Genomic DNA, 19,972 nt, shown 5'->3' on the forward strand with positions numbered 1-19,972 from the left:
TTTTTATAGTAAGATCTGATGATTTTTTGAATTTCCTCTGAATCTGTAGTTATGTCTCCCTTTTCATTTCTGATTTTGTTAATTTGGACGCACTCTCTGTGTCCTCTCGTTAGTCTGGCTAAGGGTTTATCTATCTTGTTGATTTTCTCAAAGAACCAACTTTTGGTTCTGTTGATTCTTTCTATGGTCCTTTTTGTTTCTACTTGGTTGATTTCAGCTCTGAGTTTGATTATTTCTTGCCTTCTACTCCTCCTGGGTGTATTTGCTTCTTTTTGTTCTAGAGCTTTTAGGTGTGCTGTCAAGCTGCTGACATATGCTCTTTCCTGTTTCTTTCTGCAGGCACTCAGCGCTATGAGTTTTCCTCTTAGCACAGCTTTCATTGTGTCCCATAAGTTTGGGTATGTTGTACCTTCATTTTCATTAAATTCTAAAAAGTTTTTAATTTCTTTCTTTATTTCTTCCTTGACCAGGTTATCATTGAGTAGAGCATTGTTCAATTTCCACGTATATGTGGGCATTCTTCCCTTATTGTTATTGAAGACCAGTTTTAGGCCGTGGTGGTCCGATAGCACGCATGGGATTACTTCTATCTTTCTGTACCTGTTGAGGCCCGTTTTTTGACCAATTATATGGTCAATTTTGGAGAAAGTACCATGAGGAGCTGAGAAGAAGGTATATCCTTTTGCTTTAGGATAGAATGTTCTATAAATATCCGTTAAGTCCATTTGGCTCATGACTTCTCTTAGTCTGTCTACATCTCTGTTTAATTTCTGTTTCCATGATCTGTCCATTGATGAGAGTGGGGTGTTGAAATCTCCCACTATTATTGTGTGAGGTGCAATGTGTGTTTTGAGCTTTAGTAAGGTTTCTTTTACATATGTAGGTGCCCTTTTATTTGGGGCATAGATATTTAGGATTGAGAGTTCATCTTGGTGGATTTTTCCTTTGATGAATATGAAGTGTCCTTCCTTATCTTTTTTGATGACTTTTAGTTGAAAATTGATTTTATTTGATATTAGAATGGCTACTCCAGCTTGCTTCTTCTGACCATTTGCTTGGAAAATTGTTTTCCAGCCTTTCACTCTGAGGTAATGTCTGTCTTTGTCTCTGAGGTGTGTTTCCTGTAGGCAGCAGAATGCAGGGTCCTCGTTGCGTATCCAGTTTGTTAATCTATGTCTTTTTATTGGGGAGTTGAGGCCATTGATATTGAGAGATATTAAGGAATAGTGATTATTGCTTCCCGTTATATTCATATTTGGAAGTGAGGTTATGTTTGTGTGCTTTCATTCTCTTTGTTTTGTTGCCAAGATGATTAGTTTCTTGCTTCTAGGGTATAGCTTGCCTCCTTATGTTGGGCTTTACCCTTTATTATCCTTTGTAGTGCTGGACTTGTAGAAAGATATTGTGTAAATTTGGCTTTGTCATGGAATATCTTGGTTTCTCCATCTATGTTAATTGAGAGTTTTGCAGGATACAGTAACCTGGGCTGGCATTTGTGTTCTCTTAGGGTCTGTATGACATCTGTCCAGGATCTTCTGGCCTTCATAGTTTCTGGCGAAAAGTCTGGTGTGATTCTGATAGGTCTGCCTTTATATGTTACTTGACCTTTTTCCCTTACTGCTTTTAATATTCTTTCTTTATTTTGTGCGTTTGGTGTTTTGACAATTATGTGACGGGAGGTGTTTCTTTTCTGGTCCAATCTATTTGGAGTTCTGTAGGCTTCTTGTATGCCTATGGGTATCTCTTTTTTTAGGTTAGGGAAGTTTTCTTCTATGATTTTGTTGAAGATATTTACTGGTCCTTTGAGCTGGGAGTCTTCACTCTCTTCTATACCTATTATCCTTAGGTTTGATCTTCTCATTGAATCCTGGATTTCCTGTATGTTTTGGACCAGTAGCTTTTTCTGCTTTACATTATCTTTGATAGTTGAGTCAATGATTTCTATGGAATCTTCTGCTCCTGAGATTCTCTCTTCCATCTCTTGAATTCTGTTGGTGAAGCTTGTATCTACAGCTCCTTGTCTTTTCTTTTGATTTTCTATGTCCAGGGTTGTTTCCATGTGTTCTTTCTTGATTGCTTCTATTTCCATTTTTAATTCCTTCAACTGTTTGATTGTGTTTTCCTGGAATTCTTTCAGGGATTTTTGCGATTCCTCTCTGTAGGCTTCTACTTGTTCTCTAAGGGAGTTCTTTATGTCTTTCTTGAAGTCCTCCAGCATCATGATCAAATATGATTTTGAAACTAGGTCTTGCTTTTCTGGTGTGTTTGGATATTCCGTGTTTGCTTTGGTGGGAGAATTGGGCTCCGATGATGCCATGTAGTCTTGGTTTCTGTTGCTTGGGTTCCTGCGCTTGCCTCTCGCCATCAGATTATCTCTAGTGTTACTTTGTTCTGCTATTTCTGACAGTGGCTAGACTGTCCTATAACCTGTGTGTCAGGAGTGCTGTAGACCTGTTTTCCTGTTTTCTTTCAGCCAGTTATGGGGACAGAGTGTTCTGCTTTCGGGCGTGTAGTTTTTCCTCTCTACAGGTCTTCAGCTGTTCCTGTGGGCCTGTGTCTTGAGTTCACCAGGCAGGTTTCTTGCAGGGGAAAAGTTGGTCCTACCTGTGGTTCCAAGGCTCAAGTTTGCTCGTGGGGTACTGCCTAAGTCCTCTCCGCTGTGGCAGCAACCGGGAAGATCTGCGCCGCTCTTTCCAGGAGCCTCCATGCACCAGGGTTCCAGATGGCGTTTGGTGTTTTCCTCTGGCGCCTGGATGTGCACAGAGTGCAGTCTCTTCTGGTTTCCCAGGCGTGTCCGCCTCTCTGAAGGTTCAGCTCTCCCTCCCACGGGATTTGGGTGCAGAGAACTGTTTATCCGGTCTGTTTCCTTCAGGTTCCGGCAGTGTCTCAGGCGCAGGGGTCCTGCCGCTCCCGGGCCCTCCCCTACGGGAACCCAGAGGCCTTATACAGTTGCCTCTTGGGCCAGGGATGTGGGCAGGGGTGGGCAGTGTTGGTGGTCTCCTCCGCTCTGCAGCCTCAGGAGTGCCCACTTGATCAGGCGGTGAGGTCTCTCTCCCACGGGGTTTGGGAGCAGAGAGCTGCTGCGGTCCGGGATCCGCCGGTGTGGGACTTCCGGTAAACACAGGAAGTGCCCGGCCTTAGAGGAATTTTGCCTCTGTGTGTCCTGAGTTCACCAGGCAGGTTTCTTGCAGGGGAAAAGTTGGTCCTACCTGCAGTTCCAAGGCTCAAGTTTGCTCGTGGGGTACTGCCTAAGTCCTCTCCGCTGTGGCAGCAACCGGGAAGATCTGCGCCGCTCTTTCCAGGAGCCTCCATGCACCAGGGTTCCAGATGGCGTTTGGTGTTTTCCTCTGGCGCCTGGATGTGCACAGAGTGCAGTCTCTTCTGGTTTCCCAGGCGTGTCCGCCTCTCTGAAGGTTCAGCTCTCCCTCCCACGGGATTTGGGTGCAGAGAACTGTTTATCCGGTCTGTTTCCTTCAGGTTCCGGCAGTGTCTCAGGCGCAGGGGTCCTGCCGCTCCCGGGCCCTCCCCTACGGGAACCCAGAGGCCTTATACAGTTGCCTCTTGGGCCAGGGATGTGGGCAGGGGTGGGCAGTGTTGGTGGTCTCCTCCGCTCTGCAGCCTCAGGAGTGCCCACTTGATCAGGCGGTGAGGTCTCTCTCCCACGGGGTTTGGGAGCAGAGAGCTGCTGCGGTCCCGTCATTGTTTTTAATAGCTGAGTAGTATTCCATTGTGTAAATGTAACCACATTTTCTGTGTCCATTCCTGTTGAAGGGCACCTGGGTTCTTTCCAGCTTCTGGCTATTATAAATAAGGCTGCTATGAACATAGTGGGCATGTGTCCTCATTATATGTTGGAGCATCTTTTGGGCATGTGCCTAGGAGTCGTATAGTTGGGTCCTCAGGTAGTTCAATTTCCAATTTTCTGTGGAACCTTCAGACTGATTTCCAGAGTGGTTGTACCAGCTTGCATTCCCACCAACAATGGAGGAGTGTTACTCTTTTTCCACATCTTGCCAGCATCTGCTGTCACCTGAGTTTTTGATCTTAGACATTCTGACAGGTGTGAGGTGGAATCTCACGGTTGTTTTGATTTGCATTTCCCTGATGACTAAGGATGTTGAACATTTCTTTAGGTGCTTCTTGGCCATTCAATATTCCTCATTTGAGAATTCTTTGTTTAGCTCTGTACCCCATTTTTAATAGGGTTATTTGATTCTCTGGAGTCTAACTTCTTGAGGTCTTTGTATATATTGGATATTAGCCCTCAATTGAATGTAGGATTGGTAAAGATCTTTCCGTAATCTTCTGGTTGCCATTTTGTCCTATTGACAGTGTCCTTTGCCTTACAGAAGCTTTGCAATTTTATGAGGTCCCATTTGTCGATTCTTGATCTTAGAGCATAAGCCATTGGTGTCCTGTTCAGGAAAATTTCCCCTGTGCCTGTGTGTTCAAGGCTCTTCCCCACTTTCTCTTTTATTAGTTTGAATATATCTGGTTTTATGTGTAGGTCTTTGATCCTCTTGGACTTGAGCTTTGTACAAGGAGATAAGAATGAATCAATTTGCATTCTTCTACATGCTGACCTCCAGTTGAAGCAGCACCATTTGTTGAAAATGCTGCCCCCCCCCATTGGATGGTTTTAGCTCCTTTGTGAAAGATCAAGTGACCATAGGTGTGTGGAATGATCTGGTGGCTAGATTTGTTTGTCAATTTGCAGAAGTAGAGTCACCTGGGGAACATCTTAGTGAGGGACTGTACACATTGGCTGGCCTGTGAACATATCTGTAACAGATTGTTTTTTTGTTTTCTAAAATATCTTATATTTATTTAAACTTTATTATAAAGAACTTTCAAATAAAAACCACCACACAGTGAAATTGACCAGACTCCAAGTCAAAGAATTTCTATATAAAATTATCATTCTGAAGCTCTGGGACTTCAATTGCATTATGCTTCCACTACTGAATATATTTTTATATACTTAATTATCCACAAATAAAGAATGAAAAACCCACGAAAGATTTAAAACTAGAACAATTAGTTCTATATCTTCCTCTGTGACTCAAGTGTCTACCACCTGAATTCAGACCTTCATTATCACCCAATATTTCTCCTTTCTCATTTCCCTTTATACATGTTACATTGTACGTTGGAAGACTATCTTGGTTGTTAATTGACTTGAGAAGGCCAAGCCCACAGTGGGTGGTACCATTCCCTAGGCAGGGGGTTTCTGAAGTGCATAAGAATAGAGAAATTTGGGGATTTAGCTCAGTGGTAGAGTGCTTGCCTAGCAAGCGCAAGGCCCTGGGTTTGACCTAGGCAGGTGATCAAGTGTGCGTTTCTTTCTGGTCCTGACTGGGGATGTGATGTGACTAACTGTTAGGAGCTTCTGCTCTGACTCCTTCACCATGAGAGATTGTAACATGGATCATGAGTTGAAATAAATCTTTCTTCCCCTCAGCTGCCTGTTGCCAGGCATTTTATCACAGCAACTGAAATGTAAGTAGGACAAAGGGCATGTATTTTTCTGGGCACTTTCTACGCAGTCACATTTGTTCTTTGTATATCCCCAGGTAAGGAGTAATGTAGCACACACTGGTAACTTTTCTGTAAGCGAATGCACTTCAGAGCCTCTGAAAGGAATGTGATTTCAAGACAAGTTCATGTCAGGTAGCAGAACAGACAGACAGCAGATTTCATAATTTTACAAGATGTGAGCAAAGGTATCACTTACAAACGTGGTGAGCTTGGAAAGATTACTCTTCCTTAGTCCCTATGCATTGCTACAACAAAACACCGAAGACTGGATAATTAATCAAGAATGGAAATGGAGAATATTGTGCTTATGGTCCTGAGACCTAGAAAGTCCCAGGTCAAGGTACCAGCGGACCAACTGACTTCTTTGGACCTTTCATAAAGGTACTGATATATCCTATTCATGATCCTCCTTGTTATATAGCCATCTCTAATCAGGAAGGTTAGCTTTTATTGCTATTGTTTCAGTACTGGATCTTGAAACAGGGCTTTTGTGCACGATATGCAAGAGCCGGGGCACTGAGTGGTGACCCCAGGCTATCACTGGGACAATTAGGCAGATGTTCAACCACTGAGCCACAACCTCAACCCTTACTTGGAATTCTACTGCTGAGCCATGACCCTAGCCTGTTACTATGGGATTCCTTCTAAATGCTCTACTGCTGACATTCATAGCCATTCTCTGGGCACTTCTAGGCACGGCTGCTTTTTACTGAGTCACACACCAGCCCCTCACTGGGAGAATCTAGGCACAGCTATTCTACTGAGCCACACACCAGTCCCTCCCTGGGGGATTCTAGGCAGCCATTCTATTTCTGAACTATATCCTAAACTCTGCTTTAAATTTTATTTGGGGACTTTGTCTCATTCCATAGCCTAGTCTGACCTTGAACTCACAGTGACCCCCCCCTCCCCCCCGGCTCCGTCTCAGCCTCCTAAGTGCTGATATTACAGATGCATCCCAGCAGGAACAGGTACGGGTCTAGTTTCCATCTTATAAATACTAGGACGACACAAATGCTCTCTGTACTTCGATTTTCTCATCAATAAACTGATGATCATAACACCTTTTTACCTAAATGGAGTCTCCAAGGGGGACAAGACCAGTTGAGATAGTTAAAGTTACAGTCACTGGTGGCCTTCAATAAAGACCTAATAAGCATTAAAAAAGGGATCGTGCCTCATTAAAGTTTGCGAGACATCCTCATTAGATTATGAAAGGGGGTCTAATCTCACTGAATGGTATGTTCTGGAGCTTTTCCTGATTAGCTGACATTTCTACTCAGCTTCGTTAGCAATTCGGGGATATAAATATTTCATTAGTGATACACCCAAGCCGAGTTCTCCGGATGTTTAAAACACAGTGATTATCAGGGTAGGGACTCTGTCTTGCTGAAGCCAGCCTCACCAGACTTATACTTTTGACTCTTTCTTGACCTGGGTACCCTTCAGAGCCACCCACGGGGGCCTACCTATACGATTATGTATTTTGTAAATAAATTATTTTATTCTGTAATTATATGTCTGCATGCATGTGTGATGCGTGTATGTGTGTGTGCGTGCGTGCATGTCTGCGTGTGTGTGTGTGTGTGCGTGCGTGCATGTGTGCGTGTGTGTGTGTGTGTGTGAGAAAATGTGCATGTGCAAATGTAGGTGCATATAGAGGCCAGAGGGGCATCAGATCCCCTCGAGCTGGAGTTACAGGTAGATGGAAGTTGCCTGATAGGGGTCCTGAGAGCTAAACTTGAGCCATCTCTCGACATTCCCCATCTTTTGTGAAATTATGAAAAATAAGAGCTTTTGGTCTTTTGCATAAAGAAGATTGTCCCTAAGTATATAAACTTCAGGATACATATTTCTTTTGAAAAAATACCCAATTTTTAAACATTCAGAGAGAGAGAGAGAGAGAGAGAGAGTGTGTGTGTGTGTGTGTGTGTGTGTGTGTGTGTGTGAACAAGAGTGCTCATGAAGTACAAAGAAGGTGTTTTATCTCCTAGAACCAAAGCTACAGGTAGCCGTGAGCTGCCTCATGTGAATTCTGAGAGCCACCCTGGGTCCTCTATAAGAACAGTACTTGCTCTTAGCTGCCGAGTCCTTTCTCCAGTCTTGTTCCTGCCTTTTAACATGAGTTCTGGGGATCAAGGTCACTTCTTCATCGCTTTATAGTAAGCATTTTAGCCACTGAGCCATCTCCCTCACCCCAACTCCCAATCTTGAAGAGAATCTTTATAGACATTTTTGTTATCAGTTTATCGTGGAGGGGAAAGCACGGTGGCTGAAGAGGCCTTTAGCTGAGATAATTCATGCAGTGGCCAGGGGAGAATGTGTCAAATGACACAAACATGAGGTGGCCCACTCAGATCCAGAGAGAGCAGAATGCCAGATCTCAGCAGGCTTGTTTTGTGTTTTGTTTTGTTTTGTGTTTTGTTTTCTGCAGCCCGTGCATTGTGCATAACTTTTCCTGGGTAGATCCAATACACATTTATCTATTTATTCCCTCCACAATGAGAACATATGACGGGCCAAGGCACCAACTCTACCAAAGTCCAACTGGTAAACCAATGAGGTGTTACTAACAGGAATTTGGGTGAGTGGTTACTTAGAGGGGCAGGATGACTCAAGGGCAGCTGTATCACTAAGGATCACTAATATCACACACCAAGAGGGATTACCATGTATGAAGGCTGAAGCCATGAAGCTCTATTGCATAACTGCTGGCAGTTCACTAGGTCTGAAAAATCCCTTCAAGACAGCCCAGGGAATCAGTCTCCTCTCTTACTCCTTTTTCCTCCATCTTTAACCTTGATGGGGAAGGGTCTGGTGCATCTCGTCCTTGTCAATATTCCCAGACATGGGAAGTTTCTTTACTTCCTGGAGGAAATGGCTACACAACAGTAGCAGAGTACCATAGTCATTAAAGATGGGGTTTCCTTCATTTTTAAACAGCTCTGGAATCCTTTTTACAGACATACCCAAAGATGGGCCTCAGTAATCCTTAATCTAATCAGGGAGACTGTAAAGATTAGCCAGGCATTGGTCTTGGTTCAGCTGCATTTTATATATTTAGTGGGCTGGTTATTTTAGGCATAAAGATCTTTCCATGCGCACCTGGGAATCTTGGGATTTTAAGTCTATTTTTCGAAGCTGATTTGCACATACATAAAATATGAAACTATCTCAGGAAAAAAAATGATGCTTGAGAAATGTAAAGTGTCCTGATGAATATCTGTAATAAAACCATGTCTTCTGAACTGAATGTGATTGAACCCCAGTGAACTGACAGCCCTCACCGTGGATACCACCCAAGGCTGGGACTGGCAAGATTCTGGGGTAATAACAAGATACAAGGACTGGGTGCTTGCCCCAGAGGGGTGGGACAGGTCATTCATCTAGCCTGAAGGAATTATGTTTTGAGGCCAAGTCTCACAGAGCTGAAATGACCCCAAACTCCTGATTCTTCTGCCTCTACCGCCAGAGCTGTGAGGTTACAACTGTGGACCATAATGAACAATTTCCATTGGAAGGTCACCTTGGGAGAAGGAAGCTTATCTATGTATCATATTAGATCCTTCTAGATGTGGGGATAGCCAGCTTTTGGTGACCCAGGAGAGTACAGAGAGTAGGCCAGGAACAAAGATTAACTGTGGAGAAATTGATTGGTAGTGTCCTATTTAGCTTTAATGGTCAACTTAACATGGCCTAGAGTCACCTGAGAAGGGAATCGTACTTAAGGGATTTCCAGGTCAGGTCATGGGTGGGCATGTTGTAGGGAGGAACTCTCTCTTGATTTTCTTTGATATAGGAGATCCAGCCAACTGTGGGCGCCACCATTCCCTTAGTAGGTGGTCCTGGACTGTAAATGTTGAAGTTCGGTCTCTTGCTATGTATTGTAATGCTGAATTCTGTATCCAGAGGTCTAGGCCTACAGTGATTTCTTTACCAGCCTTTGTTGTGTGAACCTTGCTCCTTAATTTAAAACTGTCGAGGTTTGGTCTGTTGTTGCTATGTATTATAACCGGAAATACTGACCTTGGTTGTCCCAGGGATGACGAGATTCTTGTGTACACCAAGTGATGCTTTGTAACCTTGCCCCCCACCCCCAAGTTATCCCTGATTGATGAACAAAAATGCATCTGGCATTATTCCAATAGGCCAGCCTTCTTGGCTATGTTTTCATGATCCACTAACCCCATGGCATCTTCTCCTCTTCCCCTGTGATCTCCCGCCTCAGACTCCAAGCCTAGGAACTGAAACTCTATCTCTCCTCTGCCCAGCTATAGGCTGTAAGCATTTTTGTTCATCAATACATACAAATTATAACTCTGGGTTATTGCTAGCGAAGTCGATTAGAGGGTAGATATCTGCCAGCTCTAGTGCTTTGAAGGCCTATCATAAATATAAAGGTTTTGTGTCTTTTATCTGGGAACCAAATGATCTAAGGCTGGATAGAAACCCCTGATTGATATTAAATATTTACCAACCGTATAAGTAAGCTAAATAAGCATGAGCTTGTCAGAGATTCAGCCAGGAGCATCGCTGATAATTCCTACTGTACTTCCTTGTCCGTGAGTGAGTTCCCTGGTCAGAGGTGGTGCTATATGGAATTGCGAGCCTTCAGGTTTCTGCCTGAGTTCCTGCACTGCCTAATGATGCTCTGTGAACTGGAAGTGTACGTCAAATGAACTCTTCTCTCCTAAGTTGCTTTTGGTCGGAGTGATTTATCATAGGAGCAGAGTGGAAGTAGCATAGATTGGAACGCACACGCACACGCATACGCACACGCACACGCACGCACACGCACACGCACGCACACACATGCACACGCACACGCACGCACGCACACGCACACGCACACACACGCACACGCACGCACACGCACACGCACACGCACACGCACGCACGCACACGCACGCACACGCACACGCACGCACACGCACACGCACACACACGCACACGCACGCGCACGCACACGCACACGCACACACACGCACACGCACACACAATTTTAAGGTAATAAAAAACAAATAACTTTTTTTTTTAAAAATAAACCAAAGTGCTGGCAAGATGGCTGGACAAGTAAGGGCACTAGCTACCCCAGCATAATGACGTGAGTTCAATCCCGAGAACTTGTGGAGAGATCAACTCCACAGAGCTGTCCTCTGACTTCCACACGTGTGTCATGCCACACACATCTCTCTCCTTCCACAATAATGATAAATAAAACGTTTTAAATGTATTTATTTTAATGAACAAGATGATGCAAGGGTCTCTGGATTGTGTGAGTTTATGACCTATCCAGAAAAAAGCAAATTCACAGAGACAGAAAATGTCGTCAGTGATCAGCGGGGGCTGGGGCAGCAGGTGAATGAAAGCAAGTTTTCAGAGCAGAGGTTGTTAACCTTCCTGATGCTTCAACCCTTTAACATAGTTCCTCATGCTATAGTAACCTCCGGCCATGAAACGATTCTCATTGCTACTTTATAACTGTACTTTTGCTACTGTTATGAATCATAACGTAAATATCTGCTATTGTCAATGGTCTTAGGTGTCCCCTGTGAAATTGTCATTCGACAACCCCCACCTCCCCAATGAGTCATGACCCACAGGTTGAGAAACACTTTAGAGGTTTCAGGCTTTATGACCAGGATGATGAGACACACCTAGGACACCACGAGTGGACTTAGTGCTACTGACCTCAACATTTTCAGATGTTGCAAATGGTAACTTTTCTGTTCTGTGTGCTTCTGAGACTTTTTGTGTTTGGCGTAAGGCTCCTCTGGGTGCTGGCAAACCACGCTGAGTCTGGCTGTATTACACCAGCTTCAAGACAAGCCAGGGAACTTGCATTTTCATAGGTTCCTGGGTGGCTCGGACTCTGAGGATGCCTGGCTTGGAGACAGGCACCGTTGTTCTGTTTTCTAATTGGAACACGCCATATGTGCTGTTCACTCCTCCCCAGCTGCCACAACCCACACGTTCCTAGGGAGCAGCAGGTCCCTTAACTCAGCAGCTGTGGGCAGAGAATGGCGTCAGTAATCAGAGTAGCACTGGGGGTAGGAGAGCGACTGGTGACGGCAGCAATAATAGAGACCTGGTTTGAGCAATGGGGTTGTCACCCACCCCTTACCTGCTGCGTTTCTGCGTTTTGGTTACCTGCAGTCAATTATAGTGGATGATGGTGACGACGGTGGTGACAGTGATGATGATAAACTAAATGGAAAAAAGTTCCAGAAAGTTTGTAGGTTTTAAAGATTTTTTTTATTATTATTATATGCCTGTACACATACATGTCACTTCTCAGCCTGTACTTCAGGCCTGCCAGTGACTGCAGTGCAAGTAAACATTCTAGAGTCTAGAGCTCAGATCAGTTCTTCGTGGGTCCATACCTCGAGAGAGCAGAGTCTGATTATTCTTAGCCTGGAGCCCTAACGACCTGTGATGGTGGAAGGGGGTGTGATGATCCACACAGTGGATCCATGAACTCCACATGGCCCAAGACTGAGTGGCCATCTCCCAACCTCTGAGTGTGTGGCCTGGAACTTCTTGCCTTGATTTTGGAAGTAGGTTGAGGCAAGTCTCCTGGGTTAGTCCTTGCAGGAGCAGACCAGGGCTCTGAGGCAAGGGAGTACCAACGGTGTAGCTCATAACACTGCAGAGCCTGGATAGAATTCTGTACCAAACTCCTTCTCCGTTAGTCTGTGCTATCCAAACCCGTCTCATCTCCAGTTTACGCTCCCAGTTTGCGCTCCCAAGCCCGGATGACAGCTGTTGCTTTTATCGTGAAGGAGAGGATGATCCTCCCTTGCTAGTCCCTTCTGATCACGGGTGGCATTTCCCCCTCCCCAACTCCCCCCAGATACTGTTTATCAAAACCTTCAGCCACACAAGGATTCCCAGATGGTGCCTGGCCAATTTAGTATTGAATTTCCTCTAGTCCTGGAAGGTAAACATTTATCTCTGCAGAAATGGGTTTTTGTTTTCTTCTTTAGTTTGTCTTGAGGAGAAAAAGAAAGAAGAAGAAAAACCCCTTACATAAAGTGTTATTCTTGACTTTATTTTTTTATCCCCAGCACTGGGGATTGAACCAAGGCCTGGATAATATGCCCTGCCACTGAGCAACGCCCTCAGCTCTTTCTTATTCGTGTAGGTGTGTATTATACGCACACATATGCACACACGTGTTCCTGTGGAGGCCTGAGTGGAGGCCGGAGGTTGACGCTGAGTATCTTCCTCAATCATCTTCCACCTGAACCCTTAGAAACAGGGTCTGTCACTAAACCTGGAGCTAGGCTGGCAGTCACGAAGCCCCAGAGATCTGCCACTCTCCACCCTCCCTCACCCACTGTTGGGATTACAGGTTCACGTCACCGAGCCTGGCTTTTAAGAGGTGCTGGGCATCCGATCTCGAGTCGTCAAGCTTGTACAGCGAGTGATTTACCACGAGCCATCTCCACGGCCCCGTTTCTTTCTCAGATGCTTCTTTTCAAATGAATAGTGTTTAATCCATTGCCCCTGGCAGGACTTCCTAATGGTCACCGTATTAACTGTGTTCTGGTACGCTTATCAGTCTCTGCTCAGGTGAAAGAGTTCACCAGCCCAGTGGTGATATATATATATATTTTTTTCTGTGAAAATCTGTGCTGCAGCAGTGAATGTGAATCCCCTCCCCCTCTGCCCAACTTTTATACCATCTCCCTTATTACCTCTGCTCCAAGTCGTTCCTCTCTATGCCTAGCTAAGGCACTTCCACCGGTGCCCACTGTTTGTCACCTCTGACATGGCTTCCTTGGGCTATCCGCACAGCTCTGAAACTCTCATTCAAATTTATTAAAACCATGCGGAAGAAAAGAAGAGAAGTGAGATTAATTGTGAGGGGCCGTGATATGACTCACAGGTAAAGGAGCTTTCCAGAAAACTTGGCAACATGACCTTACTCCTCGGGGCCCATACGGTGGAAGGAGGGAACCCTTCCCTGCAAGTTGCCCTCTGACTTCTACTCACACACTGGGTAGGTAGAACACACACTGGAGTCGTGTCTTCGGGTTTTACTGCTGTGAACAGACACCGTGACCAAGGCAACTCTTATAAGGACAGCATTTAATTGGAGCTGGCTCACAGGTTCAGAGGTTCAGTTCGGTATCATCAAGGCAGGAGCATGGCAGCATCCAGGCAGGCATGGTGCAGGAGGAGCTGAGAGTTCTACATCTTCATCCGAAGGCTACTAGGGGAAGACTGTCTCCCATGTGGTTAGGAGGAGAATCTCATTGCCTACCCCCACAGTGACACACTTCCTCCAACAAGGCCACACCTACTCCAACAAGACCACGCCTCCTAATACTGCCACTCCCTGGGCCAAGCATATTCTAACCACTACAGGGGGAGAAGGGCTAGCATTTGAACAGGTGAGTTTGGTGTTCAGCATGGAAGGACAAGGAACAAACCTCTTCTCCCACCATCCCAGCCCTTGACTGACAGGAGTTTCCAAATCTCTTCATCTTTTCTCACTTCTTCATCAATACACTATCCTGTCTTCCTCCAGGCGCCACGCGACTGTATCTTGAAGGAACCAAACCCATGATGCAGAAAGGCCAGCCCCTACATATATAGAAACCATATGACTTTTCAGTGGGCAAAAGCTGTCAGGTACCTTTAAAATGAGAAGAAGCCACTCCGTATCTGCTAAAGGACCTGTTAGAGCTCTCTACAGCAAAGCCACATAAAAGAACTGTGTCCATCAGTGCATGCCTCTAACTCCAGCACCGAGCTGAAGGGGGAGAGACAGGAGGATCCTTGGAGATTGTCCTTGGCTGGCTTGTCTAGCTGAATTGGCAGGATCCAGGTTCAATGAGAGATTCTGACTCAAAAACAACAAAACAAAACAAAACCTAAAAAAACTGGTGGTGGCACACACCTTGGATCTCTCAACTACGGAGGCAGAGGCTGGCTTCATGCCGAGAAGGGTGCTGAGTTCTCCATGGCTTTTCTACTACTTGCTTTTTCATCCTTTATTATTACTTTTCCTTATAGATATGACAAAAATCCCTGGTGAAAGCCACTCAGGGAAAAAAGGGTTTACTGTGGCTCACAGTTTGAGGGTGCAGTCCATCATGTCCGGAAAAGCATGATGGCAGGAGGGCGAGGCAATGGGTCATTGCATCTGCAGTCAGGAAGAAGAGAGATGGATCCTGGGACTCAGTTCACCTTCTCTTTTTTATTTCGTCCAGGACCCCAGCCCATACACACTGACATTGACATTCAGTATGGGCCTTCCCACCTCATTCAACCTAATCCAGAGATGTGCCTCCTAGATGATTGTAGGTCCTGTTAAATTGACAGTCAGTGTTAACCATTCACATGCCTTATAACACAGCTGTATGTATGATTAGTGTATGGAGATGTGTTCTAACTTCCTAACTTCTAGAGAGTTAAAATTCTCTTTTCTGCCAACTTTTTCTCTTTTCTTGTAATCAAAGAACTTTCCGGTGTTTTATAATGTTTATTTTCAATAACTTTAAGCTATGCATACTTGTATATCTTTGTGTGACGGTGTGTGCATGTACACAGATGTCCACAGAGGCCAATAGAGAACATCAGGTCACCTAGAACTGGAGTTACAGGTGGTTTTGAGCCATCTCTGTGGGTCTTGGGAACTGAACTCTAGTACTCTCTATGAGGTGGGTTTTGAGCCATCTCTGTGGGTCTTGGGAACTGAACTATATGAGGTGTTAGTACTCCTAGCTACTAGATACCTACTCAACCCCATCGCAGCATTTGGGGTACAGATCTGAGTTGACTTATTCATGTGTTTCTTGCCATTTGTCATTTATAGAGGAGCTGAAGGCCCCCCTGGAGGAATATGTCCACAAACGCTATCCTGGGCTGGTGAAGGTGGTACGCAATCAAAAGAGAGAGGGCCTGATCCGAGCACGCATCGAGGGCTGGAAGGTGGCCACTGGCCAGGTCACTGGCTTTTTCGACGCTCACGTGGAATTCACTGCTGGCTGGTAGGTAATGAGCTTAAAACTTAGCGCTCTGTTGGAATGTATCTGGGAGGTGGCCATTTTTCCTGTTCCCTGCCCCTGGGACCACTGGAAAAATGGAGAAGGGATATTTGGTGAGAAGGCCACTGAGATAAAGTTGGAAAGCAAGAAAGTAAATCACTGGCTGGCTTGCTAGACACTGTTACTGTTATCATCAATGTATCAGTCACTTTTCCCCCTTTCTGGGTCAGAAAGTAACTGACAAAAGCAACTTGAGCCCATGGGTTGAGGGTATACAGTCCATCATGGCGAGGAAGGCATGGCGGCAGGAGTTTGAAACAGCTAGTTACATTGTATCCACAGTCAGGAAGCAGAGAGAGATGGAGGCTGGTGCTCAGCTAAATGTCTCCTTTTAATTCAGTCCAGGACTCCAACCTATAGGGTTGTGCCATTTCAAGTAACCAGTCTAGAAGCTATCTCACAGGCATGCCCTTGCAGACATCTGCTTTGATTCTAGATGATAACAAGGGGACAGTTAGGATTAACTATAACGGTTATTGTGGTGGTTAGCAAATTTCAAGGCCAGTCTCAGACTCATGAGTCCTTGTCTCAAAAATAAGTCATTTCTCTAAAATATTAACAACAAGTAGGGCTAAAAGTATAAGAAAGATAGCTAGGCAAGCCAGGGGAAGCAAGCCAGTAGGCAGATAGCCCAAGATAATTTGGCTCTGGACCTTCCACATTTCAACTCTCCACAATTGTGCACCATGGACCATGTATGGAGACTGATGGAACCTTTCAGGAACTGGTTCTCTCCTTCCAGCATCTGGGGCTCAGGGATTGAACTCAAGTAGTTAGGCCAGTCGCAGATGCCTTTACCCACTGAGCCAACCAACCGGCTTAATCATGGAAGTCCTAAACAACTAACTGATCAGACTCTCCAACACAGGTGAGAACTTCAGCTCACATCTCAGATAGCTATTCAAGCTTCTTCTCATCTGTGACACGTTGCTTGTGCCCACATCCTTTCGAGAAAGCAATTCACATGTTGAAGTCCCACCCACCCACCTGCACTGAGGGTTCCCCCATTAGAGATTTGTCAGGTGAGCAGAGAAAATGCAGTAGGTCACATGACCACAGGACACCCCAGACTGAAGTTGGGGAGCAGGAAAGAGAAAAGGTCATGGAGGGAGGGAGCCAAGCTCCTGGGCTGTAGAAACATTCTGTGAAGGTGGGGGTGAGGGGAGATGGCTTGGTTGGTAAGTGCCTGCTGTGTCAGCATAAGGATGTGCATCCAGATTCCAATCTCCAATGTTATAATAAAGCCAGGGCGAGCCCTGCGTGCACCTGAAAACCCAGTGCTGTAATTGGTGGAGACAGGAGACTCATTGAGCCTCATTGGTGAGAGCCTGTCTCCAGGTTCACTGAGAGACTCAGTCTTGAGTTAGTAAGACAGGAAATTATAGAACAGGACACCTGACATCCTCCTCTAGTTTCCACGTTCGTGCACAGGCAGGCACATCTGTGCACACTCGCGCACACACACACACGCGCGCGCACACACACACACACACACACGTGTGTACATACACCACACACAGACAGAAAGAATAAAGCGTAGTGAGCTGCATGTATGGAAATAACATTATGCAATCCATTACTTTGAAGACTAACTTAAAATGTCAACTTTATTTTTCCCATTAAAAGGGCAAAATGGGGACCGGGGGAAACGTTTGGTTGGTTAGATTTTTGTGATGCAAACATGAGTACCTGAGTGATGATGCCTAGCCCCCACATGAAATGCTCACACAAGCCGTGAGCCCCTGTAATCCCAGCACAGGGGAGGTGGAGGCAGAAGGATCTTGTGGCTGTCTGGCCACAAATCTAGTGGAATCCATGAGTTCTGAGTTGAGGAAGAAAACTGTTTGAAAAGCTTGAGGTGGAGGGCACGGAAAGAAGACCTAGTAGTGAAGAAATGCTTGCTGCTCTCCCACAGGATTCCAGTCCAGCTCCCAGCACAGAGGTTAGGAGGCTCACAACTAACTGTCTGTAAGGCCAGCACCAAGGGAACACAGACATACGTGCAACTCTTAAGAAAATAATAAGGTGGCAAGGCATTTGAGGATGACACCCGACATTGACCTCTGGTTTTGACTTTTGTGAGCACACACTCATACACTCACACACATATGTGCTCTCCCTCTCTCTCTCTCTCTCACACACACACACACACACACACATACACACACACATGCACACAAAAAACACTACACACACACCACACACACACACACACGTACACAAAACACTACACACACACACACACACCAGAAAAAGCAAGCCTCCTTCTTACCAGGAAAACTAGGAATGGCTTCTCAGAAAAGGTGATATCAGAGCTAAGCCATTTTGGTAGCTCTGCTCTCTGCTGACTGCCAAGGGCATTCCCCCAAAGAGAATCTCTTCAGTGAAGACACGGAGGAAGAGAGCTGAGGAGACTAATTTCCCTCTGGCTTCCACCTCCGCCATGTGTGTAAAAAGTATCGGAGGCAGTCAACGGCCCAGGGTGTATTTTATTGCTCATTTTAAATAGAAAGATGAGCTGAGCCAACAGGTAATTCAATAGCTGCAAATGAAAAGAGACTGGCACAGCCTGTAAGTTCTCATTATTCTTCCAAAGAGCACAAAGAAATGGGATTTTCCACTTGACTCTTTTCCAAAGTCTATGCTCTGGCCCAAGCTACAAGATTAATGTCTCGGCTTACGTGAGCCATCTTTAGCTTCTGGAATTCAGAAAGTGATTCCTTCCTGTGATCCGGCCTCACACACTCACTGTGGCTCGACCATCTGCTTCGGGCTAAGCCAGCCAGCTCACACCTTGAAGCTGGAGCCAGTTCACGCTGGCTGCAGCCTTGAGGGAGGAAGGGCAGCTGGGAGCCGAGATTTGCCCGACTTCGGGTTTAATTGGTTCCAAGTCTTCTGCCGGCAGACCAATCAGATCTTTTAAAGCAATCAATTAGATAATCAATTAAAACAACAAAAATAGTCACACCCACACAAAGAAACTAATGAAACTGCTTATTAAATCCAACATAGAAATGACCTATTTGGGGATAGGAAATTTAGTCCCAGCAGAAAGGAAAAGGAGAGAGAGAGAGAGCGCCCGAGAGAGCACAGCAACAGTGCTGTGTGGGATAAAACACATAGAACTGCCAACCACACAGAGATGGGAATATCGTGCATGATTAAAAGGCCTGGAAGATGGCTCAGTACCCACTACCCTTCTACACGACCTGAGTTTAGATCCCAGAATCCATACCAAGTGACTCACAACGACCTGGAGCCCCAGCTCCGGGGAATTTGACACCTTCTTCTGCCCTTCAAGGACACAGCACTCACATACACATCCATGCACGGACACCTACATAAATAAAAATTAATCCTTAGAAAGAGAGATGGGGAAGGAGCTTAAAGGTTTGGCACTTTCTAGGGATAAGCCTCCAGGATAATTCTCTTGCCACGCCTCTCCTGTCCACTCAGACATCATTGTTGTGATTTTGTTATGAACGACGGCATGAGAGACATACGGCACATTCGAAAACCCATACAGAGTATCCTGGGATATAGATCCATTGGCAGAGTACTTTCCTAACACACACGCAGTCCTAGATTCTATGCCTAACACCATATAAACCAGACATTTAGGGAAGAGGCTGATGCGTGCCTCTAATCCCAGCACCCAGCCGATATAGGCAGGAAGATTGGCAGTTCTAAGACAGCCGGGGCTACGCAGGAGTTCAGGGACAGCCTGGGCAACTTAACTTTGTGTATTTTGATTAGTAGAGAGCTTGCCTAACATGAAGGAGGCCCTGGGTTTTGATCCTCAGCCTCAAATAAAATGGCTGGGGTCGCGGGTGCTTATCATCCCAGCACCAGGGAAGTGGACGCAGGAGAATCGGGAGTTCGGGCTCCTTCTTTCTTACACAGGAACTTTGAGATCAGGCTGGGATGCACAAGAGCCCATGCGTCACAAAACAAAACCGTAAAAACCTATTATGGTAGTTGCATGCTCAAACTTGGGTAAGTCACGTGCCTATGGGTGCCTCAGTTTTCTTCCGAGTTCCAGCCTTGAATTCTCTTCATTTGGGATAGTTTTAGGAGTCTACTGACTGATGCAGGCACCAGGGGAGAGATTTGATTGTGACTTCTCTGCTTTGCAGGGCTGAGCCCGTTCTGTCCCGCATCCAGGAAAACCGGAAGCGGGTCATCCTCCCCTCCATCGACAACATCAAGCAGGACAACTTCGAAGTACAGCGCTATGAGAACTCCGCCCACGGGTACAGCTGGGAGCTGTGGTGCATGTACATCAGCCCCCCGAAAGACTGGTGGGACGCCGGAGATCCCTCTCTCCCCATCAGGTCTGTGACAAGTATGCTCTGGTGGGGCTGGTAAAATCTGCT

At 45.6% G+C, this 19,972-nt stretch overlaps 1 protein-coding gene across 2 annotated transcripts in view; it reads left to right on the forward strand.

Annotated features, from left to right (window-relative positions):
- The window catches only part of Galnt17 (polypeptide N-acetylgalactosaminyltransferase 17), a 458,691-nt gene that overhangs the window by 234,509 nt on the left and 204,210 nt on the right, over window positions 1-19,972 (forward strand). For both annotated transcript variants that reach the window (NM_001025112.2, XM_039089218.2), the window contains exons 4-5: window positions 15,365-15,539; window positions 19,733-19,930. In NM_001025112.2, coding sequence (NP_001020283.1) covers window positions 15,365-15,539; window positions 19,733-19,930 — 373 coding nt within the window. The remainder of the gene's footprint in view (window positions 1-15,364; window positions 15,540-19,732; window positions 19,931-19,972) is intronic.

The sequence above is a fragment of the Rattus norvegicus genome, chromosome 12 (assembly GCF_036323735.1).
Source record: "Rattus norvegicus strain BN/NHsdMcwi chromosome 12, GRCr8, whole genome shotgun sequence".
In the NCBI taxonomy this organism is placed as follows: domain Eukaryota; kingdom Metazoa; phylum Chordata; class Mammalia; order Rodentia; family Muridae; genus Rattus; species Rattus norvegicus.